General features: G+C 42.2%; 1 protein-coding gene and 1 pseudogene across 1 annotated transcript in view; both read left to right on the forward strand.

Annotated features, from left to right (window-relative positions):
* Positions 1–9: 9 nt before the first annotated feature.
* On the forward strand, positions 10–4,560 carry LOC140508337 (glycerol-3-phosphate acyltransferase 3 pseudogene; annotated as a pseudogene).
* A 7,512-nt stretch (positions 4,561–12,072) lies between these two features.
* The window catches only part of LOC140507386 (uncharacterized), a 59,127-nt gene continuing 43,605 nt past the window's right edge, over positions 12,073–27,594 (forward strand). The window contains 4 exon segments of the mRNA XM_072615487.1: positions 12,073–13,843; positions 15,723–15,810; positions 21,799–21,925; positions 24,108–26,033. Of these exon segments, the coding sequence (XP_072471588.1) occupies positions 13,677–13,843; positions 15,723–15,810; positions 21,799–21,925; positions 24,108–26,033 (2,308 nt within the window). The 5' untranslated portion in view covers positions 12,073–13,676.

Genomic DNA, 27,594 nt, shown 5'->3' on the forward strand with positions numbered 1-27,594 from the left:
GCCACAGAAAGTGCGGAGGCGTGAGTGACGTCACTCTGCAGGCCTTATGGGAAATGGAGTCCGAGCGTGGGACGCTCCGGCCTGGACCTGGCGACCACGTGGAGAGCCGCGAGGCCTGGGAGGGCGTCGGATCCTTTCATCTCACCCCTTTTTAAAAGAGCACTAAACGCTGCTAAGAGGGCCTGGGAAGCTGGGGGAAAAGCCCCTTCTGCCGCATAAATGTCAGCTGTCACTGTCACTGTTCGTTCTCACAGCCATACTGCAAGTGAAATGGATCAAACCCTGGAGCTGTCCAACCCTGTAGGAAGAACCTCTGTGGACTTAGCCCAGGAGGTGCTCAGAGCAGGGTTATCCACATCCCGCCATGGTTGGGGGAGGACATACAGGATGATGAATTTCATCTTCAATGACTCAGTCAGGATGCTCTGGGGCAGCTAGGTGGTGCAGTGGATAGAGCACCAGTGCAGGAGTCAGGAGGACCTGAGTTCAAATGTCACCTCAGACACTTGACACTCACTAGCTGTGTGACCTTGGGCAAGTCACTTAACCCCAATTGCCTCATCCTGGGTCATCTCCAGTCATCCTGATGAATATCTGGTCCCTGGATTCAGATGGCTCTGGAGGAGAAGTGAGGCTGGTGACCTGCACAGCCTTCCCTCACTCAAAACAAAGTCAAGTGCAAGTCATGTCATCATTTCTCTGATGGCATGGTCTTCTTTGGCAAGGAAGGACGAACACACACAGGATGCTCTAGAATGCCAGCACCTGTGCTGGGTATTAGGAAGACAGACTGAAACCAGAAAGCTCATTTTCTGATAGTTTTTGGATTTTAGCCTTGGTGGTCCCATCCCAGGGAGTTCAGTGAAAAGGAAAGAAGTCATGTTAAGCCAATGTTTCAGCCTGTCCTCTATGGCTATGCCGTGGATCTAACCCATCAGTGTTCTACTTCATGGAGATGTAGAATTGTTAAGAATTAGGGCAGCTCAAGGAGCAGTGCACAAAGCACAAGCCCCGAAGTCATAAGCACCTCAGTTGAAATGGGCTGCATGACTGGGAACAGGTCACTCAACCCTGTTTGCCTCAGATTTCTCATCTGTAGAATAAATCAGAGAAGAAGTGGCAAATTTTTATCGAATCTTTGCCAAGAAAACGCCAAATGGAGTCATGAAGGGACAGGACTAAGTAACAATATATTGACTATGACAATATAAATGGAATGGGGAAAAAAAACATAAGATTGAATGCTGTATATATTTATAATGACCAAATCTTGACCTGGAGAATAGTTGAGAAAATGTAGCTCTTTGTAAATGTGGAGGACTCTGGCTGTGGAATAGTGCATAACCTGTCAGAAATCATGGTGTTTTCTTTGATTTGAATTTTCTTTTCTCTCTCTTTTTTTAATCTATGTTGTAAAGTGTAAGAATGGGCATCAGCCCAGATATTTACTCCACCTCACTTAAAATAAGTTGCCAAACTTGATGCCTTGTAGAGGTCCCATTAAGGAATAATTAATCTGTTAAATTTTTGTTTTCATTAAACTCTGAAGAGTTTGGTAGTATTCCATAAGTTCATCAAAATATCAAGATATCCAGATTATAATTTAGAAATGAAAAAAATTTGATTATTCCTTTTTTTATATACTTGTTTTCCAATTAATTTTTTGTATCTTACTTTTCCATTAATTTCTGTATCTGTCTTTCACCTCAGCAATCTCCAAAATGACCAATGTTGGAAACGATTTAAAAAAAAGAGAGAGAGATTTGTCCTCTTTCAAGTTTTTTTTTTAAGTTTTTGGGTTTTTTTTTTTAGCTGCCTACTTCTTTTGGTTGATCATGTTAAAAGAAAAGGAATAGATAAAAACACCTTTTAGCTTTCAGTTAGCACAAATAACATAGCACAGGCAATACAGACACTTATTTGCCATTCTCTTAAGCATTTTCTTAATAGTATGATGTCCTTTTTTTATTTGAAGTAATTCCTAAACTTAGTTTAATCATTTCCAAAACAGGCACATGCAGAACATATACCAAGACACAAGATTAAATCAGGCCTGAACTTCTTCTAAGTTCTTCTCTAAGGGATTTTGTAGTCAATATCTTACCTGTCTCCCCTAAGTATAGAACTTCTGACCATCTTCTGGCTAGGGTTCTGCTGTCAGCCTAAGGTAATTCTTCTGTTGCCTCATTACTAATTCAGTAACAATAGAAAATTGCTTTATTCTAATTTGCCCACTGGGTTCACACAATTAAAGTATACTTTATATTTAGAACAAGTCCCTAATAGACAGAAGATTTGGTTAAAATCCCATTCCTGTAGACTTTTTCCAAAGTATAACCACAGGAAGGAAAACTGAGAATGATGAACTTAGCAATTTCAATAGTTCATTTGTTCTAAGCAGATTTGGGAGCTTGTTCAATTAAATTCCATAACTTTCTACGTAATCAAAAATTCCAGCTCTCGGTGGCAGAGAGGAGGAAGACGACGACAAGGAGGAAGGAAATCGCAGCAGCCGAGCCTCCGTACTTTTCTCCTTGGCTCGCTCCGGTGGGTGGCCATGGGGAGTGCCCTCTGTTCCTGGGCCTGGCCGAGGCATGGAGGTGCAGCTGCTGGGCACCTGGCTGGCACTGGTGCTGAGCCTCATCCTGCTGCCCTTGGCGTTCGGTGTGTCTCTGGGCATCTCCGAGGTGTACCTCAAGATCCTGGTGAAGATCCTGGAGTGGGCCACCTTAAGGATTGATAAAGAATCTCCAAAGGAATCAGTACTTAAAATCTCAGCTTCTGGCATTATAATTGGGAGAGATGAGTCGCCTATGGAGAAAGGGATGTCTGGACATCGAGGGAGGGACTTTGAGCTGTCTGATATGTTCTGTTTCTCCAAGAAGGCTTCTCCAAGACGTTGTAGAGGATGAAGTGACTCAGATTCTCCTCAGAGGAGCTAGTGTCTTGGAATCTTCTCACCAGAACAAATGTTAACTTCATCAACCTCTGGTTAACCATGGTGTGGGTGCTGGGAATTATAGTAGGTTACTGTTTTCTTCTTCCTCTTCGCATTACTTTGACTTTCTTTGGAATTAGTTTGCTGGTTATAGGAACTACTCTGGTTGGGCAAGTCCCAAATAGCAGTAAAAAGAACTATCTGAGTGAACTGGTCCTCTTGATTTGCTGCAGGATCTGTGTCAGATCCCTTTCTGGTACCATTCATTACCATAACAAGCAGTACCAACCGCAGAAAGGAGATATTTATGTTGCCAACCATACTTACCGGATGGATGTTCTGATCTTGACCACTGATGGTTACTACGCCATGATTGGTCAGGTTCACGGTGGACTGATGGGCATCATTCAGATGGCTATGGTTAAGGCTTGTCCATATGTGTGGTTTGAATGTTCAGAAATGATGGACTGACATCTGGTGACCAAAAGACTGAAAGAACACATTGCTGATGAGAAGAAATTGCCCATTTTAATCTTTCCTGAAGGAACCTGTATAAACAACACCTCAGTCATGACGTTTAAAAAGGGAAGTTTTGAAATAGGAGGAACCATATATCCAGTTGCAACAAAGTATAACCCTCAGTTTGGTGATGTGTTTTGGAACAGTAGTAAGTACAGCATGGTGAACTATTTACTTGAATAATGACCAGTTGGGCCATAGTCTGTGATATGTGGTACCTGCCTACAATGATCAGAGAGGTAAATGAAGATGCAGTACAGTTTGCAAATAGGGTTATGTCTGCTATCGCCGTGCAAGTAAGATTGACCGAGCTTTCTTGGGATGGAGGTCTGAAGAGCTCCAAAGTCAAAAATACTTTCAAGGAGCAGCAGCAGAAGAACTATAGCAAGATAGTTGGAAATGGGTCTATAAACAGAGATTCTGATTGAGTACAAAAATGAAATCAGCCAGTTTTCTGTACCAGTGGCAGAACACAGAAACGGATTTTTCATTATAACTTCATTCCACTGAATTATGTAATGAAATAGATTTCCACCATTATAAAATGAAAAGGATTAAAGTGGTCCTCCCTTGAATAATTAATATTGGACTGAAATACTTAGGTAGTAAATCTTGAAAAGGATATTTTCTAAGACTTCTTGGAGGTCCTTGTTTATAAGTCTGGAAGGATAGCCAGACTTTAGTTTCTGATCAGCTTTGCTTTCCCCCATCCCTACCATCCCCAGAAAACAAAACAAATAAGAATACTCATTAGGTACAGTTCCTCTGGTATCCTGACAAACTTAAATTCTATTACCCCAAATTTGAAGATGGGATGTTTGGAGGTTTTCAGGAAACAAGCTTTGGCTGTAAAATGCCATGAAAGTCCATATTTTGGGATAGAAGTAGAAACATGATTTGTGGACCTCCACTCATCAGATGTGTCCAGTGTGGAAATGTGAATCGAATCTGAGTGCATATTGAAATAAAGCACCTTACCAGTAATCTGTTAGCATCGTTCATATCTACTCAGCCTCTTAATGTTCTCAGCTCTTCTTTTGTCTGCCTCTAGTTTGACATATACTTTTGTTTTCGTAGGCAAACTTTCACACACTAGAATCAGGAAAATGAATTCACATCACATATCTTTAATAGAAGCATGAATGTAGAAACATGTGGTGCTATGCCATTGCGGTGGGTATATTTTTCTTTCCCTTACAATTTAAAGAGAAGTAAAATAACTTTGAAAAACTGAGCCTTAAAAAAGAATAAAAGGGAAAATACATATTTCCCAACTCACCCAGCATAAGCAATGTTTGTTAGCAACATGACACAATTATTAAACACAATGAAAAGTATTATCTATTATTTTCTGATGTAAAGAATGTTAAAACTATCTTATTGTAAATACAACAAAAATAAATTCTATATTTCTAAAAAAAAAAAAAATTCCATGCTTTGGCCAAAACAATCATCTAAAGCATTTGAATTCTCAAACCAAACTATATGCAGCTCAATAGCTCTTTCTTTAGACACCCCTGGACAGGCAGTCCACCCTTGCCCCTGTGGGGATCCCATAGGATGCGTTTCTCCTCTTATATCAGACCACATCTCTCCTGGGGTGGTCCCAGTCAGGGGATTCCTCCGAGGAAGTTCTCCTGAAAGAACTGAACTAGATTCCCGAGGATCCATCTTATTGATTATTCCATTTGAGAAGTTGTCCACTGAAGATGCTAAAGATGTCCCCCTATAATTACGGATCATGGGAGGCAATATTTATTTGCCTGAGTTCTACCTATATGGAAGTCCTTTGCCTACAGCTAACTGTAATATTCAGGGATTCATTTTGGCATATTGTCCACAATTTCCAATTCTTAACTTCTGGATTTAAGCTCTAGGATCCTAAGACCAGGCAATTAGGACCCAAAGGATCTCTACAAGTGAGTATTCACCAAAATTTATACCAATTTTTCTTTACAACTTCTCAAAAATTTAGCTCTGATTGTCAGTTACTGACTTAATCCTAGGCAAATCATCAACAGGCAATCTCAGTCAGAAGATTTATGTGAAAACCAAGAGAAATGAACATGCATGTGGCACCCAAAGGTCTTTACAGAAATTTACATTTTTGTAATAGCAGGACAAAGGGAAGAAAGGATACCAGGAAAGGGAGTGACACCAGAGGGGGAACAATGCAGCAAAAGTGGGAAAAGGGAAGAGGAAGGTGATGACAAAAGCCTCATTCTTTTCCTTAGGGAACTGGCTAAACTAGGAACATAGAAGAAGAGTCTGCTTCTCTACAAAGGACCCCAGCTATACAAGCATTATTCCAGCCCGGCAAACACTGGCTGACTCCTATCTTACTTCTCAAGTGTAGCGGACAGAAGATACACGGGAGGCAGGAAAAGATAGACCAATTCCGTTTATTGATCTGAGGGTTAGGGCATATATAGACAGAAACTGCAAGTCTACATGACATTCTGCTTGTCTCCTGTCCCAGTGATTTGGCCAGTCTTATTGTCTTTAAAGACTGTTAGCTTAGAGGACATCTATTTTACATATCCCTTGTTTTCTGTAGTTCTTGTTTGTCTCACAGAGACAGCAACATCTGGGGAGGCATGGAGAGCCATTCCGGATGATAATGAGCACAGTCTCAAAGAACAGTTTCCCTGAAGGTCTTTCCTGATCTTGTCAACCACACTCCACCCTGGCCCTCAACACTCAAGGATACACAGGGAATCTAGCTTGGGATGAAAATAACAAATTAAGTCAGATCAGAGGGAACTTCATCCTTGCATCAACAGGGACAGTCTTGAGTTGAGTGAAGCATGGGCCATCTCAGGATGGTCATAAGATGGTCACCTGCTCATGTTGAACAAAAGGGAATGGTACAAAAGACACACTTACTCAGGGTCCTCCCCACAGCCCATAAAATACCTGTAGAGAGGGACTCAACAAATTTTGGAGGAGCAGAAGTGGAGAACAACAGAGTGGAGGAGATTTCCAGCCCACAGTGACCTGAAAGGCCCATGGAAACATCAGTTGCGCTGGACACGGAGCCAAGTGGGGAGCCCAGCCCATCCTTGGCCAAGTGGCAGTGGGCGTGACAAGACTCTGGGAGGAGGACACCTTGGGGGCAGAATCACCAGTCACAGTAGGGGGCCTCAGATCCCTCGGCCCACAGGCCCCAAAGGTCAGTGACAGGGTTTAATCAGCAGGCCAGGAAGGGAGAAGGGCTTTCCCATACCTCCTCCAGCAGCAGGCAGCAGCCACAGAGCCTGCACAGCAGCCCATAGGGAAGCTCCACTGTTCGAGCATAAAAACCCCTGGGGGCATTGAAGAGCTGAGTCTTGCCTCTGCCCTGGGTGGAGGCCCTGGCCTAGCTGGTCTTTGTCTCACACCGAATGACGGCCCTGACCATCCAGCTTATCTGAAAATCAGCCCCCAGTGTTCACTTGGGAACTGGAGGCCAAGTGGCTGTGGAGAGGTATCTGCTAAGATTCTGGGCACAAAAATCCCTCTCTGCATCCAGACCAGTACACGCTTGATTGTGCCACCTTGGAGGAACTGAGATCTCACAGATTCCTAGAGTATACCCTACTCTTGACAAAGGACCCAAAAGTCAAGTAATTGGTTGGGAAAATGCCCAAAAAAGGGAAAAAAAGTAAGACCATAGAAGGCTACTTTCTTGGTGAACAGGTATCTCCTCCCATCCTCTCTGATGAGGAAGAACAATGCTTACCATCAGGGAAAGACATAAAAGTCAAGGCTTATGTATCCCAAACACCCAAAACAAATATTCAGTGGGCTCAGGCCATGGAAGAGCTCAAAAAGGATTTTGAAAATCAAGTTAGAGAGGTGGAGGAAAAACTGGGAAGAGAAATGAGAGAGATGCAAGAAAAGCATGAAAAGCAGGTCAACACCTTGCTAAAGGAGACCCAAAAAAATGCTGAAGAAAATAACACCTTGAAAATAGGCTAACTCAATTGGCAAAAGAGGCTCAAAAAGCCAATGAGGAGAAGAATGCTTTAAAAAGCAGAATTAGCCAAATGGAAAAGGAGGTCCAAAAGCTCACTGAAGAAAATAGTTCTTTCAAAATTAGAATGGAACAGATGGAGGCTAATGACTTTATGAGAAACCAAGAAATCACAAAACAAAACCAAAAGAGTGAAAAAATGGAAGATAATGTGAAATATCTCATTGGAAAAACAACTGACCTGGAAAATAGATTCAGGAGAGACAATTTAAAAATTATGGGACTACATGAAAGCCATGATCAAAAAAAGAGCCTAGACATCATCTTTCATGAAATTATCAAGGAAAACTGCCCTGAGATTCTAGAACCAGAGGGCAAAATAAATATTGAAAGAATCCACAGATCACCTCCTGAAAGAGATCCAAAAAGAGAAACTCCTAGGAATATTGTGGCCAAATTCCAGAGTTCCCTGGTCAAGGAGAAAATATTGCAAGCAGCTAGAAAGAAACAATTCAAGTATTGTGGAAATACAATCAGGATAACACAAGATCTAGCAGCTTCTACATTAAGGGATCGAAGGGCATGGAATATGATATTCCAGAAGTCAAAAGAACTAGGACTAAAACCAAGAATCACCTACACAGCAAAACTGACTATAATACTTCAGGGGAAAAATTGGTCTTTCAATGAAGTCGAGGACTTTCAAGAATTTGTGATGAAAAGACCAGAGCTGAAAAGAAAATTTGACCTTCAAACACAAGAATGAAGAGAAGAATGAAAAGGTAAACAGTAAAGAGAAGTTATAAGGGACTTACTAAAGTTGAACTGTTTACATTCTTACATGGAAAGACAATATTTGTAACTCTTGAAACTTTTCAGTATCTGGGTAGTTGGTGGGATTACACACATGCACACACACACACACACACAGAGCACAGAGTGAGTTGAATAGGATGGGATCATACCTTTAAAAAATGAAATTAAGCAGTGAGAGAGAAATTTATTGGGAGGAGAAAGAGAGAAATGGAATGGGGCAAATTATATCTCATAAAAGAGGCAAGCAAAAGACTTTTTAGTGGAGGGAAAAAGAGGGGAGGTGAGAGAAAAACATGAAGCTTACTCTCATCACATTCCACTAAAGGAAGGAATAAAATGCACACTCATTTTGGTATGAAAACCTATCTTACAATACAGGAAAGTGGGGGAGAAGGGGATAGAAGGGGTGGGGGGGATGATGGAGGGGAGGGCAGTGGGAGGAAGGAGCAATTTGAGGTCAACACTCTTGGGGGAGGGACAGGATCCAAAGAGAGAACAAAAGCAATAGGGGGCAGGATAGGATGGAGGGAAATATAGTTAGTCTTACACAACATGACTATTATGTAAGTCATTTGCAAAACTACAGAGATATGGCCTATATTGAATTGCTTGCCTTCCCAAAGGGACTGGGTGGGGAGGAAGAGATGAAGAGAAGTTGGAAGTCAAAGTTTTAGGAATAACTGTTGAGTATTGTTCTTACTACTAGAAAATAAGAAATACAGGTAAAGGGGTATAGAAAGTTATCTGGCCCTACAGGACAAAAACGAAGATGGGGACCAGGGAAGGGAAGGATGTTAGAAGAGAGGGCAGATTGGTGATAGGGGCAATTAGAATCCTCAGCATTTTGGGGAGGGGAGAGGGGAGAAATGGGGAGAAAATTTGGAACCCAAAATTTTGTGAAAATGAATGTTAAAAGTTAAATAAATAAATTTTAAAAAATTAAAATTAAAAAAGAGAGAATGGTACAGTGGAACAAAAATAAGGTGAATCACTTTCCATGTAATTGAGTCACCTCTGTCACACTGGGCTTGGTGACCATGAGAAGGAAAAACAGGGGTGAAGTGTTTCTGGTTAGCTTCCTATGAATAAGCAAGTGAACATACAATCCACAGTTCACATCCCTGAGTCCTAATTTACAGAACTTGTAATCATTACTCCATGGAATCACAGCAAACTGATTAATACTGATTAAAACAGAGTAGGGGGTTCAAATAAATTATTTCTCACAATCTACCCAATTGTCCCCATAAGAAAATATATCTCACTTCAAATGAAACCACAGTATGATTTACTTTTAGGACAGACTCGATCCAATCAAATCTGGATTTATAATCTCAAGTGGTATCTTTAGAATCTAAAATTTCCCAAGGGCCATTACCTGCCGGGACCTCAAATTATATGGACCACAGTTTTCAGTTACCTTCCTTCCAAAGATATATGGAGGCAGTCTCACATGTTTATCTCCATCTCTTTTGAGCTCATGAGGTTCTCCTAAAATACAAAAATTGTAAACATAAAGATATCATGACTGAATATCCATCTCCTACATCAAGATTGGAATACACTCTTCTAATGGACCTTCAATGACAGAATTTTACTATGTTATACTCAATTCCATCCCACAAATTTATTACTATAGTTTCCATTTGGTAAGTGGTATAACTTGATAGAATACTGTCAAAACAGACATTTCTTCACCTGGAGCCCACAAGTTTATATGCTTTTCCCAAAGAGAACCGTCCTCAAACCTGGCTTTCCCAAGCTCCAAATCCTTCATTTTCCAATCTTCCATTCACAGGGGAAAGATACTCTAACTTCTTTTCACTTTCCATCCAGCCTCGTTTTATCCCTACTTGTTTAAATCTTCTCACTCTTTTGTCATCCAGGGAACTTTGACTAAAGCCCTGCAGACTTCAAAGCTTTCTTGTTGCACCTTGATTTACCTGGACATCTTTCCTTTATTTCCATCTCATCCTTAGTTAGAAATCAAATCTTCATCTGAAAGTTATCCACTGAAAATTTCCTGTATGAATTTTCTTGTCTTATATTTTCAGTTACATAGTTCTTATCAGTTTCTTTTAGCTCACTTTATCTCTAGTTTACCAAGACAATTAAGTTCAGTAACATCATTCACAGAAGAAAATGCAATGAAAAGGCCAATCTCATAAGATCTAGAGAAGACAGATGGAAACCTTTATTTATTTATAGCGTTGCCTACAACGCTTGAAATTACCTTCCACTAAAGCAAGGGATCTATCACCTTCCAAGGGAAAAGAGTGGGGAAAAAAAAATCTTACACATTAATTGCATGTAATCTTGCCTTTACTAACTTGCGAACCCCTTAAATGGTAATTTAAATGTGAAGATCTTTCCCATTCATTAATAGGCCCATGTCACCTGCCTGAGTCACATGGAGCCTGTGGAGGGAGGAGCTTGCTGAATGGGTGGAATGTGAAGGGTGGAACAGGAAGAGGAAGAACTAGAGCAGAGCTGGGAGGAAGTTAGTCATGAGAGCAGTCAGAACTAAGGATGCAGGCAATCAGGCATCTGGCTAGCAGGAGTGAAAGAGCTTCTTTGTGATTTTGTTTAAGGGAGCTGGTTTGTGGAAAGCCTAGCAAGGGAAAGGTCTGGGGATGATGCTGTTCTCTGCATTGTTATTGTATATACATTTTGATGGATTTGGCTTTCTGGTGTCTGAACAAATATTTTGGTTCTGTGTTCCATGTGGAGAGTCTGCTGTATTTCATGATTCAGAATTGTATCAGGATAGTCATGACCACTGTGGGTGCTGTGAATATTGCATTGGCCCTACACCCTTCAAAAAAATCCAATAAAATATTTTAGTATTTGCAAAAACATTCAAACTGTAATTTAGAAATTTACAGTAAAGACATTATATTTCATTTAGTTTCCAATCAATTTTAAGTGCCCCAAATTCTTCTTTTTTCGTTGCTTGTCCACATCTCTGCACCTCCTCCTGGGCAGGGTTAAAGACTAGAAGAGATTATCTAGTCCTTTTTCTTTATTTCCCACTGAAAGTCTGATCAAAGTATCAGTGGAAGGAAGTCCCCATATTTTAAGAAGGAGATCTTAGCATCAGAACTGCATGTTGTGTGTCACAGAGAGCTATTTCAAGTAACTTTTATTAATTTAAACTCATATAAGACTTTAATTTAAAAGATATCATCTCCTATGATGCAAGCAACATAGAGAAGGCTAATATCAAATAGTTGGCATTGTTATGTTGTGGTTTCATCCTATTAAACTTTTCATGACTCCATTTGGGATTTTCTTGGTAGAAATACTGGAGTGAGTTGGCATTTCCTTTTCAAGCTCCTTTTACAGAGGAGAAAACTGGGGCCAAACTTGTCCAGAGTCACACAGCTAGGAAATGAATGAGGCCAGATTTGAACTCAAGGAGAGGAGTCTTCCTGACTCCAGGCTTGGAGTTCTATCCTCTGTGCCACCTAGCTGACCCAATATTGCCTTCCCCAATATTATAAGCTCCCTTAATATGCTCCAATTTATGATTTCCCCTGCTTTTCTTGAGAAGAACCAGAGGACTGGATTGGGCTAGGAACTGGGGCCAGGAGTTGCAGGGTCACTGCTGCCAAATAGCACAGAAAGCAACATGGAAATTAAAAAGGTAAAAACCTTGGTTTTATGAATATGCTCAAGCACAGGTTCAGGCCTCAGAGAAACCATGAACCATCCTGAGGATTCTGACAAGGTGGTTTAGAGGCAAAATTACATCAGGGTGAAAGAGAAATCCTTCATTTCAATATTGCAATCTTGTGCATTCCCCTAAGGCCATAAAATTTCCAGAGAAGAAAAATCTATAATTCCATACTTCTTTCAATATTGTAAAGGTTGAACACAGTTACACAGTCATAATCTCATACATTCCCCAAGAAAACAAACTGTATAGGTAAACTGAGTCAAGGTTACAGATTATACTAAAGTTAATGATGGATTCCCAACTAAGCTGAATGAGGAAGAGGATTTTACTTTGTAGCCAAGTCATCAGGGACAGCTGAGATTCTTCCTCTGATTTCTTTTCTAAGGAATATTAGGCTCTCAGTAAATGTCCACATTCCATAGGACAGGTGAGGTTCATGTTAACCAAAAGTGGCCAGAGCAATGAAAGGATAGAATCAATTCCCTTAACCATAATAACTAACATTTAAACAGCACCTACTATGTGGCATGCACGGTGCTAAGAGCTTTATGATTATTATGTACTTCGATCCTCACAAAGAGCTTGAGAGTTGATGCAATTATCTGCATTTTACAAATGAGAAAACTGAGGCAAACATTTGCTCTCTCTTCCAGAATTGACAGGGTCCTTGCCCGGGACTGCCAGAGTAAGGCAGCACAAGATGTAGTCAGACAGGTACATGGCAGTGCTCTCAGTGACCCACATCCTCAGTAGGGTCCTTCAGTTTCAGAGGTCACCTATGTATGTATTCCTGTCTGCGTCTAGTGTTTTCCTTCTGTTCTCCTCGATCAGAGAGAGGGCAGAGGACTTTCAGGTAACACCTTAGGCAAGAAAAGGGAGAGAAAAAGTGCATTTCTCTTTTAAGGAATAAAGAGAAAGATGCTTCCACTGCTCCCGGACTGTTAGCCCCGGGGTTTGCACCAGTGCAAAGCCCTGTCAGTGCCTTGGTCATTAGCCTTTGTGCAGCTGCTGCTGCTCCTTGACTGGTCTGGCAGGATGAAGTGAAGGGGGTGAGGTCCTGGAACCCCTTCCAGGTCCTCCTTTGCCATGTGGGGTGGGGGAGGTTCTGGAGGAGACGTTCAGGGCACCCCCAAGAGGCACCCGTTACTCGAGTCCAGGAGAGAAAACGGAGACAGGTGGGTTTCTCCCACAGCCCACTATGGACAGTTTTCACAACCTGCTGGGAGGGTGGACTTATTATCTTTATTTTACAGTGGGGGAAACTGAGGCCAAGGCGGGGAAGTGACTCGCCCAGGGTCACCCACACTGAGTGTCTGAGGTCATATTTGAACCCAGATCTCCCTAGGTCTAGGCTCCCATTCCGTCCAGAAGTCACGACACCTCTGACTAGGGAGGGGTTTTACCTATTGGGGGGTCCCCCTGCTCCCCAAAAGAGTCATTGAAGTCTTTTCCATGAGCCCAGAACTGCTCCTCTGCCTTCCACCAGTCGGCCGTTGGCCTCTGCCTCAGTTTCCTCCTCTGTAACAATGGGATGATAAGAGCAGCACCTCTCGGGGTCCTCTGGGGATCACTGAGGCAGGGAGCACACATTAGGCACCTCCTGTGTGCAGGACAGGAAGCAGAGAAGGGGGGTGAGAACGTGCCGAGCCTGGGACTGGCGGAGAATGACGTCACAAGCCCTCCAACCAATGCTCTGATCCCGGAACACGCCATGACGTCACACTCATCCGGGCCCCTCCTCCTGAGGCAGCCACGGCGAGCCCCAGGGCATGCTGGGAGTCTCCTGGTGCACGGAAACCGCTTCCCCAAAGGACGGGCCGTTGGGAGAGGGGAAGAATAGGAGGGAGTCAGTGCGCAGGCGCGGCCCCGCCTCCCCGCCCCCTGGGGGCCCCTCCTTCCCCTCTGCCTCCTCCCACACACTCCGGACCCAGTTCGGGTTAGTTTGGCTGCGTCTGCTGGAGAGTGTGCGTGGGCGTGGGCGTGGGCGTGGATCTGTGCGTGCGTGGGCGTGTGCAAGGGGTGGGTCCGGGCCGTGCGTGTGTGCGGGGTGGAGAGGGGTGGGGGAGAGGGAACGGGAGGGGTGACGGGGGAGGGGCCTCGGAGCGTGTCCGAATTGTGAGTGATTGTGGGGGCCTGTGCCCCGATGGGGGTGGGGCCGGGGCGGGCTTGTCACGTGGTCCCCGGCTGCCCCGGGTGCTGGTGAGGGGAGGGGCGAGGATTCCCTGCCCCCTCCCCCAGGTCCCCACCCAGGTTACCCCCACTTCCTCCCTTCCACAGTGGGAGGGGCAGCAGGCCCCTGCCCCGCCCCCCGGTGTCAGGGGATGCCCCGGGACCCCGGAGTCACAGTGTGTCCTGGCTCTGCCACCCCGTTTGCCTCAGTTTCCTCATCTGTAAAGTGGGGTGACGGCAGCCCTACCCTCCCTCCCAGTTGGGAGAATCCAGTGAGCTCACAAAGCTCTTAGCACAGTGCCAGCATACAGTAGGTGCTGTATAAATGCTACCTCTTACTATAAATTACCCCCTGATTTCCCTGGAAGAGGCACAGCATGTGAAGGGGTGGGGGTGCAGGAGGGACCCAACCGAGGGGGTGGGGCTGGCTCCCTGAGAATGGGGGGAGGGGGAAGCAGCTGGAGAGCTTCTGGGGAGGGGTGTTTGGAAAGGGGGAGGGGGGCCAGGGACTCACCCCCACCCCCCAGGGGGCTGGTCACTGTCTTGGCATCTGGTCCTTCCTGGTCCTGAGCAGCCCTGGCCAGCTCTGCCCTGGCCTCGCCTTCCTGTGACCCCTTTGTTTGGCCTCTTTGTATCCCTGACCTCCTTGGGTCTCAGGCAGCATTTCTGGGTCTCTTATTCAGGAGGAAAGGAAATACTCCCAGCTGGCATTTCTGTGGCCCTTTGGGGTGACTTTACAAATCTCATTCCTTGGTTCCTCACAGCAACCCTGTGAGGTCGATGCCCCATTTTACAGAAGGGGAAACCGAGGCAGCCAGAGATGAAGTGACTTGCCAGGGTCAGTCACACAGCCAACCAGTGTCTGAGGCCCTATTGGACCTCAAGTCTTCCTGATTCCATGCACTTTCCCCTTCCAGGGATTCAGATGAAGGCCCTGTGATTTTGAACCCAGTCCTGCTGGTGCCCCAGGGGCTGGCCCACAGTGAATGCGAATGAAATCTTAGTGAAGGAATGTTAAATTAGCAATGCTTGTCTGGTGCTTGGGGTTCTAGCAGCGTCTTCCTGCCACCCCAGCTGAGGCCCAGGCAGGGAGAGAGACTTCCTTCCAGTAACAGGTAATAAGTGGCAGGGACAGGCTCTGAACCCAGGACTCAAAAGTCGAAGATCAGTGGGCAGTCATTTTGTTTCCCGTTGCTCCATGCTGGCTCCCACACGTTACACATGTGTGCTAGAAGACGTGTACATGCTTAGGGAAATCACCTGCTATTGTGTGAAAGTAGAGGCCAGTTTTAGAGCCACTTTCATTCTGGAAATTCTTTAGACCCCAAATTGCCTTTGTTTCCTTGGGAAGAAGCACTCAGGAGTTGGCTGGGGGCAGCTGGGGGAGACCTTGGGCCATGAGCCTTAGGCTTGTCCAGTGTGGCCCATGAGGATGAAGGGACCAGTTTGGGAGGAGTTCCCCAGAGCCCCTCCTCCAGTCCTGGAGGAGAAGGTAATGTAGTGATGTCTTTCCCCTGAAGACAGAGCCTTTGTAACTGATCTTTTGAGAGCTCATCTTTTGTCATTCCTGGCTGACCAACCTTCACCCTGGGAAGAGAAAACAAAGACCATATCTCTACCACTCTGAGATTCTTCTCCCTCCCCAGGGAAGCTTGCAGAGAACAAAGCCTATTTCTAGAAGGGAGCCTAGACCCGGAGGGAATGGCCCTTGTTACCCTGAGACCCTCATCCCAGGTGAGTGCAGTCCATCCACAGACCTGACCAGCATCAGCAAACCTGGAATACAAGAGAGCCAAGAAAGCTTTATCCTGTTAGACATAGGTTGTCCCTGACAGTGCTGTCAGCAGAGCAGAAATTATCCTCCTGTTTCTGCACATGTCCTGCCTCAGGCCACAGAAGCCTCCCCAGGTCTCTCTGAATCCTTCCCAATGACTATTTCTTAGGTCAAGTCAATAAACATTTAGAAAGTGGGTCCTCTGTGCCAAGCACTATGCCAGCCTACTGGGGATGCAAAGGAAGGTTGAAGAAATGACAGTGCCTGCCCTGTCCAATGGGCTCACAGTCCAATGGGGAAAGAGCCATGTCCAAAAAATCTCTCTACAGCATGCATGGGTGGCACTCTTAGAGGGAAGGCTCTGGCAGTTTTAGGGATCAGGAAAAGCAGCCTGTAAATTCTCCTTATCTGACAGGTTCTTTAGGGACTTACCAGGTAGGGACCTTGGGGCTTTCTTTTGGGTAAGGTCATCAGATCTTATCAGCCTTGGAGAGGCATTGCCTAAAGAAAGTAATGAAGTAGTTTAGGAAAATTAGAATTCACCTAGAATATTATGTATGGCAATTGTACATTTGAGCCAACAGAACCTCAGCAGATCCCAGCCTTGATTCAAAATGGGAACCCTTCCTTGAATACTGTTATATTATCACACCTTGGAATGCAAAAAATAAAGAGAATGGCTCCAGTCCCCATGATCTGGGGACTCAGTTGTGGTAAATCAACAAGCACTGATTATGTGCTGAGCGCTGTCCTAAGTGCTGAAGTTACAATGCAAGATGAGCAGCCCCTCCTCTCAAGGAGCTCGATTTCCAATGGCTTTAGTCAAGTCATTAAGTCAGTGAGCTTTTATTAAGCATCTGGTATGGTCCCAGCAACTCCATGTCTCTTGGGATTCCAAGAATGGAAAAAGAAAACATATAATTTGTAAATAACTACACACATGCCTACATACATACATATGTGTGTATTTTATATATATATATGTATATGTATATAGCTACTTCTAGAAACAGAAGCTGCGTGGTACAGTGGCTAGAGTTCTGGGCCTGGATTCAGTAAACCTGAGTTCAAATGTGACCTTAAACACTTCCTAGATGGTTGGTCTCAGTTTTCTTTCCTGTAAAATGGTGGCAGTAGAACCTACATAAGAATTAGTATGCGGATTAGATGATATAATGTTTTTTAAGTGCTTCTGCACAGCACTTAGTAGGCACATTGTATAAGGTAAATTTCAGGAAATCAAAGAGAGAAAGTGGACCAAGAAAGGCTCCTTGTAGCAGACTGAGTGATCAAGAGTGAGGAAGAGAGATGAGTTGGGATGAGAACTTAGAAAAGGTTGTCAGATCTGGCAATTAAAGCATCAAAGCTAAATTTGGAGAGATCACTTTCAGGAAAGGAAGGATGAAAGCCACTTTATAAAGGGTCAAGTGAGGGGGTGACAACAAGGTGGCCCAGTGGATAGAACACTAGCCTTGGAATGTGCAAGACTCATCTTCATGAGTTCAAATCTGGCCTCAGCCACTTAATAGCTATGTGATCCTAAAGTCACTTATCTCTGTTTGCCTCAGTTCATCATCTCTAAAATGGCTAGAAGCAGGAAGTGGAAAACCACTTTTGTATCTTTGCTCAAAAAACCTCAAATAGGACCTGGAAGACTCAGACACAACTGAAACAACTGAATAACAACTAAGGAGTGAGTGAGTAGAAAGTAGAAAGTTCAGTCAGATGTTTGAGACAGTTTGCCTGAGAAAAGGAGGTAAGAGAATGATTGTTCAAAAGGTGTTGAGGGTTTAGGGAAGGCTTCCTTAAAGATGGGGAGATGGGCATGTTTGAAGTCACTAGGAAAGGGACCATTTGGTAGGGAAAGGTTAACAATGTGAGGGACCTGAATGTGGGGAATGATTGAGTGTGCTAACTGTTGGGAAGGAGTGGATGGGGTGTCGGGGGATCAAATGGGCGTGAACCTGGTTGGTCTTTGTAAAAACAAGGCTCCCACTTTCTTAGAAAATGGAGAAAAGAAGGTTCTGTAAAATCCCATGAAGAGGCTCTGAGAAGCAGAGAAGATAGGCAGCTACTCACTCTGCACTTATTAAGTGCCTACTATGTGCCTGGCACTATGCTTAGTAGGGGTTGTGCAAAAAGAGGTTAAGAGGAGTGTCTGCCCTCAATGAGCTCACAGCCTCAGGGGGAGACAGCAAGCACAGAATGATGTACAAACAAGCTATAGACTGGTCAATGGGATATAATTAAGAGAATGAAGGCAGTAGAAGAAAAGAGAGCTGGGAAAAATAGAAGGTGGGATTTTGGTTGAGAATTGAAGAAACCAAGGAGGCCTGAATGAGGAGGTAGAGAATTCCAGCCATTCCGGAGAGCCAGAGAAAATGCCCTGAGCTTTGAGTGGCTTCTTCCTGGTATATAAAGGAGGCCAGAGTCATTGAGACAGAGAAGGTGGCAGGAAATAAGGAGGAAGAAGACTGGAGAAGTAAGTGGTGTCTAGGTCATGGTGGGCTTTTAAAGCAAAATAAAAAAGCAAAATAAAGCAGATGAAAGTGTTTGGATAGTCAGTAGTCAATAATTGTTATTGGCATTCTATATGCCAGGACTGGGTTAAACTTGGAGATTTAAATAGAAAAGAAGAAAGATTGTCCTGCCCCCATGGAGTTTACACTTTCTAGGGGAAGACAACACAGCAAAGGAAGAGATTTAGGGGAAAAGACACCAGACCCTAGGACAGGGTGGCAGAGTCAGGGAGGATTTCAAAGTAGGGCAGCCAGGTACAAACATGGAGATGTGGGAGCTGACCCTCTCCCTATGTGGAGGTTGGGAAGTATATGAGCTCATCTTATGGTGGGAAGGAGAGATTGTGGGAGGATGGGGAAGGAAAGAGATATGCAAGTGCTACTAAGAGCAAGTTAGGGATTAAATAGATGTATTATCAGTGAATAAAAGCATGGCCTTCTAAAGTGATTGTTCATGTTATAAATAAATACAGTATAATGAAGGGTCATGACTCAGAAACCCAGTGAGAAGGAAAATTTTGTATATTTTTGGGAATTTAAAGAATCAGGAAAAAATAAATTCCTTTATTGCCCAGAAGTTCAATGATAGAAATAATTGATTCTAAAAGTGAAACATAGATTATAGACAATAAGACATTTTAAATAAAATCAAAATTTTAAAAAAGTGAAAAGAGATTTCTATCTCCATAAAAGAGAATTGGTTTAAGTAATACAACTTGTAAAAATATTCTGCTTGAAATGGAAGAAAGTGAAATGGAAGATCATCAAATTCCAAATGGATTGACCAAACGTTCTCCATGTAGCCCCTTTGAGAAGTAGACGAGCCCTCCCAATTATCAAAGGCTTTACAGCTGTGGCCATTCTCTTGTATGATATCCATCACTCTGCTTCTAGACTCATTCTGTTGATGGGTGAGCCCTAATGCTCTAGCAGCATGTTGAAATAATTTATTTTTCATAAATAAGGTGAGTATCTTTTTTATGCATTAACATAGTCTCCCAGCCTGTAATATATTACCTTTTTAATGAACACTCCTTTGCCCATATAGTGACTCTTATTTCTTGAAAATTAAATAATAAAATGAATGTATTCCATTAACAATTGAAAGCAATCATAAAACATTGACAGCAGTTGTTTTTAATTTATTTATTTTAATTTTTAACGTCCAGTTCCACAAGATTTTGACTTCTAAATTTTCTCCCCATCTTTCCCCTCCCTCCGCCCCAAGATGGCATACGTTCTGATTTCCCCTTCCCCCAGCCTGCCCTCCCTTCTATCACTCTCCTCCCTTTATCCCCTCCTGCCTTTCTTTTTTTTATTATTCTACTTGTTTTCCATGTTCCCTAATCACCTCCATAAATCCCAGATTTTTTTCCCTTCCCTCCCTCTCCCTTCCCCCCACTTCCCCACTCCTTGCCTAAGATGGCACACAATCCCATATAGGCTCTACACATACATTCCTACCAAATACGTTTTCACCTTAGTCATGTTGCACAGAAGAACCAAAATGAATGGGAGAAATCACAAAACAAAACAAAACACAATGTGAAAGAAAATGATGTGCTTCACTCTGTGATTGAGCTCCATTGCTCTTTTTCTGGATGTGGAAGGCATCCTGCCCCAAGAGACCACTGAGAATTCCCCAAGTCCCTGCATTGCAATGAAGTACTAAGTCCACCAGAAAAACTCCTTGCACACTGTGGTCACTACTGTGCACAAAGTTCCCCCAGACCCGCTCCCCACACTCAGCACCAACCCACACAAGTTTTTCCAAGCCTGCCCAAAGTCCTCCTGTCTGCCTTACTTTCTTGTAGGACAAGATAGATTTCTATACCCCATTGCCTGTATATCTTATTTCCCAGTTGCATGTAAAAACTTCTAACACTTGTTTTTAAAACTTTGAGTTCAAAATTCTCTCCTTTCTTTCCTCCCCACCCACCCTCATTGAGAAAGCAAGTATTTCAATATAGGTTATACATTTGTAGTTATGCAGAACACTTCCATAATAGTCATGCTAGGAAAGACTAACTGTACTTCCCTCTATCCTCTCCTACCCCCAACTTACTCTGTTTTCTCCTTTGACCACTTTGCTGTAGGGTAGGATACCCAATTGAGTGAGTATGTTATTCCCTCCTTAAGCCAAATCCAATGAGAGTATGGTTCACTCATTCCCTCTCGTCTCTCCTCTTTCACCTTCCATTGTCAAAGCTTTTTCTTGTTTCCTTTATGTGAGATAATTTACCCCATTCTATCTCTCCCTTTCTCCTCTTCTCCCAATATATTCCTTTGTCACCTCTTAGTTTTAATTTTTTAGATATCATTCCTTCATAGTCAATTCACCCTGTGCCGTGTGTGTGTGTGTGTATGTATGTATTCTCTCCAACTACCCTAATACTGAGAAAGGTCTCATGAGTTAAAAATATCTTTCCATGTAAGAATGTAAACAGTTCAACTTTAATAAGTCCCTTATGATTTCTCTTTCTTCTTTACCTCTTCATGCTTCTCTTGATTCTTGTATTTGAAAGTCGAATTTTCTATTGAGCTCTGGTCTTTTCATCAAGAATTCTTGAAAGTCCTCTATTTCATTGAATGTCCATTTTTCCCCCTGAAGTAGTATACTCAGTTTTGTTGGGTAGGTGATTCTTGGTTTTAATCCTAGCTCCTTTGACCTTGGGAATATCATATTACAAGCCCTCTGATCCCTTAATGTAGAAGCCATTTTGGCAGCAGCTGTTTTTGTCCATGACACATCATACTCAGTGTCATTTGAACCTTCATTATAAGAATAGAAAATTCTTCACTTCACTGGAAACAGCCCCATTCTACTCAGTGGAGGCCATCTTGTGGGCAATCTCTCTTTAGAATCCTTTTCATACTTTCGTCTAGTTAAGAATCTAAGGAAACTTTAAGGAAATTTACTAGATCCTTCATTTTACTTTGTTCTCTCCTCAGTGATCATTGTTCAGTTTCCTTCCTGAGAAGCACGGTACTTGCCAGCTTCTCACAATCTCTTCATGGAATTTTCTTAATATGTCACTTAGGACACTACTGGTGGGGAGGAATTTTCTTAATATGTCACTTAGGACACTACTGGTGGGGAGGAATTTCTTATGTTATTCTCTCTTTCTCTTCCACAGATTCTTATACCTCATTGACCTCTGTAATTCCTTTGGGAGAAGTATTGTCTATTTAAACATTTTCCCTTTATTGTTCCAATATGATTCTCACTTCAAATATAAAATGCTTTTCTCAATATTCCATTGGGCTCTTAATGACTGGTTTCAAGTGTTTACTCTGACACTCATAAAGGTTATATGAGTTTTAGCAAATCCCTTCTCTGCTTTAGTTTCTTCCTTTTAGTTGATGAAGGTGGACTAGAAGAATTCTGTAGTCTCTCTGCTCTAAATCAAGTGATTTTTGATGGTTTAGGAATTGGTGGCATTGAAGGATGTGGTTGTTAACTTCACTGAGGAGGAGTGGTGCCTCTTGGACCATTCTCAGAAAGAGCTGTACAAGGAGGTCATGCTGGAGAATGTCCTGAACCTGCTCTCCTGGGGTAAGGACCATTTCTTCTTTTTTCTTGATGTTAATTGTCAGGTCAAAATGTACACAACCAGAAGAGAATGGTTCCATACTCTGTTGCATTTCAGACTCATAAGCAGCATTGAGTGCACATTTATCTGTGTGCACCAGTTCTCCATCCACTTTGGTCTTGGCATGTAGCCTTTTCAAGTTAAAGAATTTACCATCAGTCAGGTAGCTGGAGACAGAGAAGATTTGGGTTCATTCTCAGAGAAAGAAAGTGAAGTTAAAAAAAGTCCTCTTACTTCAAAGAGAAATGTGAAATATTCACAGGCCCAAAAAGAGTTCTTGGAAGAACTTAAAACAGACTTCAAACATCAAGTGAGAGACTCAGGAAATATTAGGGAAAAATAAATGCAAAGAAGTTGAGAAAATTATGAAAAGAAAGTCAGAAAAAGAGATCTAAAAACTTGAGAAAGAAAAAAAACTTCTTAAAAACTGGATTTGGGCAAGAGGAAGGTAATGACATTATAAAATACCAAGAAACACTAAAAACCAAAAGAATGAAAAAGTAGAAGTAAATGTGAAATATCTCATTACAAAAACAAATGATATGGAGAATAGATCAAAGAGACACAATATAATAATTGTTATACTACCTGAAAGGTATGATCCAAAACAAAAGAGTCTAGATACAATATTTCAAGCCAATATTAAGGAAAATTGCCCTGAAGTTATAGAACAAGAGGTAAAGTAGAAATAGAAAAAAATTCACCATTCACCCCCCTGAGAAGATAGCAAGATGCGACTTTATAGGAGCATTATAAACAAGTTTCAGAGCTCCAGAATTAATAAAAGAATACTACAATCAACAAGAAAAATATAATGTAAATATTCTGGAGCTACAATCAAGATAACACAGGTCCTACCAGCTTCTACATTAAAAGACCACAAGGACTGGGGCATTATATTTCACGGAGCAAGGAAGCTGGGACTGTGACCCAGTTATTTTACACCTGTCAGATTGGCTAAAAAGGTTGAAAGATAAAGTGACAGATGTTGGAGGGGATATAGAAAAATTGGGACCCTAATTCATTGTTGATGGAACTGTGAATTGATCCATCCATTTTGGAGAACAGTCTGGAATTAGGCCCAAAGACCTATTTCAAACAGTTTCTACCCTTTGACCTAGCAATACCACTGTTAGGTCTCTTTCCCAAGATGATTAAGGCAAAAAAAAAAAACCCCCAAAACCTTACATTTTTACAAATGTTTATTTTACCTCTCTTTTTGGTGGGAAGAACTGTAAATTGTGGGTTTACTAGTTAATTGAGGAATGACTTGAGAGGGATTGAGTACAACCTGAGTGTAAATGGTCAATAGCTTTTAGAGTGCTATGGAAGTGTTCATCCATCTCTCCAGGATCATGTCCTTATCACCAATCAATGTGACTCCATCAGCAGTGAGTAGTTGAAATATACTCTAGGTCTTTGACCCATAAATAGACTTGAGGGCATCATGAAAACAATTTGGATTATTACTATCAGCACAAAACTGACTTTCATCTGCCTTCTTACTGAGCCAAGAAACCTACATCCCTCCAAGTTTTGCTTGTACTTAACTCTTAGTGGAGTTAGATACTGCCATCTTGGAGACAGATGAAATAGCCTGGTAGGCCTGTAGAGTTTTCATTTTTCAGTTAGTACCTTCTGATTTTCCCCATCATTTTCATCAAACCACTTTGGATGTTTATAAGTATTCTGGCCCAGATGAGTAAATATTATACTATACAACAAATCTCTAAAAGCTCGCCATTCTTTTTCTACTGGAATGTTGAAAACTCTGTGTTGGTCAACTTTCCTTCCAAGGTAGGAACAAACTGTTCTCCCATGGAGAATCACTCTAATCTGTTGATATGACATCTTGCTTGGGGCTACAGCTTTTGTTGAATGTGAATGTTTAGTCTCTTATGGGTTCCGCACTCTGTGGTGCACATCTCTTTTGTCACTCTCACAGCCTGTCTCTTCTCTTTACCATGACACGGTCTATTTAATGTCAGCCTTTGCTCCATGAGCAAATCTATAAAGTTTTGTTGTATTTAAGTTGGTGATGAGAGAGTCATGAGCTTTTTAAATCAATAGTAACCATTAACATTGCATATATTTATGTGTGTGTATCTTTTGATGTATATATGTTTGATTGTTTGTTTTCTTCAGATGTAGAGACCAGGTTCAAAGTAACTGAAATAATTAGAAAGCTGAGAATTTTTGTGGAAGAATGTGACCTGCAAAGATTCATGAGTGATGGTCCCTGTGGCTTCAATTTGAGAGAAATCCCTGACTCTAATATCAAGTTAGATAAAAATCCAAAGAGTGACTGTGAATTTGTTGAAATTAGAAATATGTTCAGACAGTCTTCTATCCTAAATCACCACAAGAAAATGACCTCAGGAAATGATTGTCTTCAGGATAATGAGTATAGCAAATACTTTGCTGAACAGGCAGAACATTTTCAATCCCATGAGAAACCTCCTGAAATGCCAGTGTATCCAGGTAATCAGTGGAATATGGCTTTGAGCTGGAGTTCAGACCTCATTAGACATCAGAAAAGTGCCACTGGAGAAATGTTATGTGTAAGTAATAAAGGTGGGAAGGCCTTGAGTCAGAATTGTAAGCTCATTACTCATCAGCAAATTCCCATTAGAAAGGAGCCCAGTGAACATAATGAATGGGACACAACCTCATCGCATCACTTATCTCTCCCTTGCCAGGCTAGATTTCATCCTGAGATGAAAAGATATGCCTGTCCTCAGTTTAGGAAGGCTTTTGGTTGGAACTCGGATCTTGATAGACCTCAGAAGATTCATACTGGGGAGAAGTTTTATGAATGTCATAAATATGGGAAGACTTTTTGCCACAGATCACTCCTTACTGACCATCAGAGAATCCATACTGGAGAGAAATTTTTTGAATGTAATCAATGTGGAAAAGCTTTCACACAAAACTCCAGTCTTACTGCACACCAGAGAATCCACACTGGAGAGAAACCTTATGAATGTAGTCAATGTGGAAAGACTTTCACACAGAGCTCTAGTCTTGCTGCACACCAGAGAATCCACACTGGAGAGAAACCTTATGAATGTAATCAATGTGGAAAGACTTTCACAAAGAGCTCTAATCTTGATGCACATCAGAGAATCCACACTGGAGAGAAACCTTATGAATGTAATCAGTGTGGAAAAACTTTCACACAATGGGGTCATCTTGCTACACATGAGAAAATGCATAGGAGAAAGAGACCTTTGGAATGTAATCAATCTGGAAAGGCTTTCACAGAGACCTTCAGTCTTGCTGCATATCAGAGAATCCACTCTCGAGAAAAACCTTTTGAATGTAATCAGTGTGGAAAAACTTTCAGAAAGAAGTATGCTCTTGCTTTACATCATAGAATGCACACTGGAGAGAGACCTTTTGAATGTAATCAGTGTAGAAAGGCTTTCACACAGAAGGGCCATCTTGCTGCACATCAGAAAATCCATACTGGAGAGAGACCTTTTGAGTGTAATCAATGTGGAAAGACTTTCACACATAGGGGCAATCTTGCTGCACATCAGAAAATCCACAGTGGAGAGAAGCTTTTTGTATGTAATCAATGTGGAAAGGCTTTCACAGAGAGCTCCCATCTTTCTGCACATCAGAGAATCCACACTGGAGAGAGACCTTATGTGTGCAATCAGTGTGGAATGGCTTACACACAGCGAGGCCATCTTGCTGCACATCAGAAAACCCACAGTGGAGAGAAGCCTTATGTATGTAATCAATGTGGAAAGGCTTTCACACAGAGCTCCAGTCTTGCCAAACACGAGAGAATCCACACTGGAGAGAAACCTTTTGAGTGTAATCAGTGTGGAAAGGCTTTTACACAGAGGGGCCATCTTGCTACACATCAGAAAATCCATACTGGAGAGAAGCCTTATGGATGTAATCAATGTGGAAAGGCTTTCACACAGAGCTCCCATCTTACTACCCATCAGAAAATCCACAGTCGAGAGAAGCCTTATGGATTTATTCAATGTAGAAAGGCTTTCAGACTCACCTCCAGTTTTGCTTTACATCAGAGAATTCACACTGGTGAGAAACCCTAGGAATTTCATTCAACATATGAGGATATAATTATTCTGTTCATGTGACAATAATCTGTGGCAGTGTTGGTTCAAATTCATGCAGCATTCACTAACTTTTTCATATATTCAGTATAATTGTTGGAAGGCAAAATTCACCTGATTCTCTCCACCTGGGCTGGTCTGTAGGTAGGATAGGTGGCTTTCAAAGGACAGCTTGCTATAGAGGAGTTAAAAAGCCTTAATCCACTGAGTAAGTAAAAGGGAACAACTACCTGATGGAGAGGGAAGCTAGCTGAATGTTGGACAAGGAGGACTGTCAGCACAAATAGTACATTCTGGAGTCTTACATGAATACAGTGAGCACTAGTTTACACCCAGTTGGTTCAAACATGTAACTTTATTATGTACTAATTATTAACAGATACCATTTCATGATTTTCTCAGTGTTGGCAGATGAAACTCACTTATTATTTAAATTTTAACCCAAAAGTTTCCTCACTTTGGCTTGGAAAGGTCCTACTGCCTTAAACTGCAGCCTTCTCTGAACACTGTGAGCAGGGTTGGGGAGATCTTTTTACAAGTTAAGGAAGATGTCCAAAGGAACCTCACAGACAGAGACCTCTTTAGAGGATTTTGCTATGCTTTCCTCCCAACAGTTAGTGATTGACCGTTATCATTAGTTTCTTAATTAAAACAAAATATACCCCATTATTAAGTTTTCAAACATTTTGTCACAGTTTATAATAGATATATTTAAGATTTAACAGCATCCAAATCAAAAGTAACCTGCCTTGCCAGCTTTTTTTTAAAGTTACAAGATAAGAGAAAAACTATTCAATAGAATGAATTTTCAAAAAATGTTACAGGAAGAATCAGTCTTTCTATTTCTCTTGACATTTTAGTAGTCACATCTAATTACATCAAAAACCCAGTATAGAGTTATTTAGTATAAAGTACAATCAGTCAAAGAGGTAGCAACATTTTATTTCTACAGTATTTACCACATGCCAGACTTTTCCCTCTAGTTCTTAAAAATTACTTTAAAGAATTTCTTCAAGCTGTGTGGTCTTCCACCCAGCTTGCACTTACACCCCCCTGCCTCTAGGTGCCATACTACCTCCTGTCTCTCCAGGATTTAAACCTGCCACTTCAAAATTCACCCTGGAGGATAACTATTGCTGCCCTCATTGTTGACACTTGCTCCAGAACTTGCAAAGTTGGCTTTGTAGGAGACAAAGTGTCCCTTGGGTTTTCTTCCCTTCCATTGTTGGGCAGGTGTGTGATGGTAAGTATGGGCCACAAAGACACCCCTGTGCAGGATGAGGCCCAGAGTAAGAGAGATATTGTACTAAAGTACTCCATTGAACATGGAATTGTCACTAACTGGCATGACATGGAGAAGATATGTAGTCATACTTTATACAGTGAGTTCCTTGGGGCCCTTGAGGTTCACCCCATGCTGATCACAGAAAGTCATGCCCTTCCCTATTCCATGCTGCTTCTGGATCTGGTTTCTGGGAACTAACAGAGTACCTCATGAAGATACTGACAGAGTGCACTGATTCACTACCACACCTGAG

The sequence above is a fragment of the Notamacropus eugenii genome, chromosome 5 (genome assembly GCF_028372415.1).
Source record: "Notamacropus eugenii isolate mMacEug1 chromosome 5, mMacEug1.pri_v2, whole genome shotgun sequence".
Lineage (NCBI taxonomy): Eukaryota > Metazoa > Chordata > Mammalia > Diprotodontia > Macropodidae > Notamacropus > Notamacropus eugenii.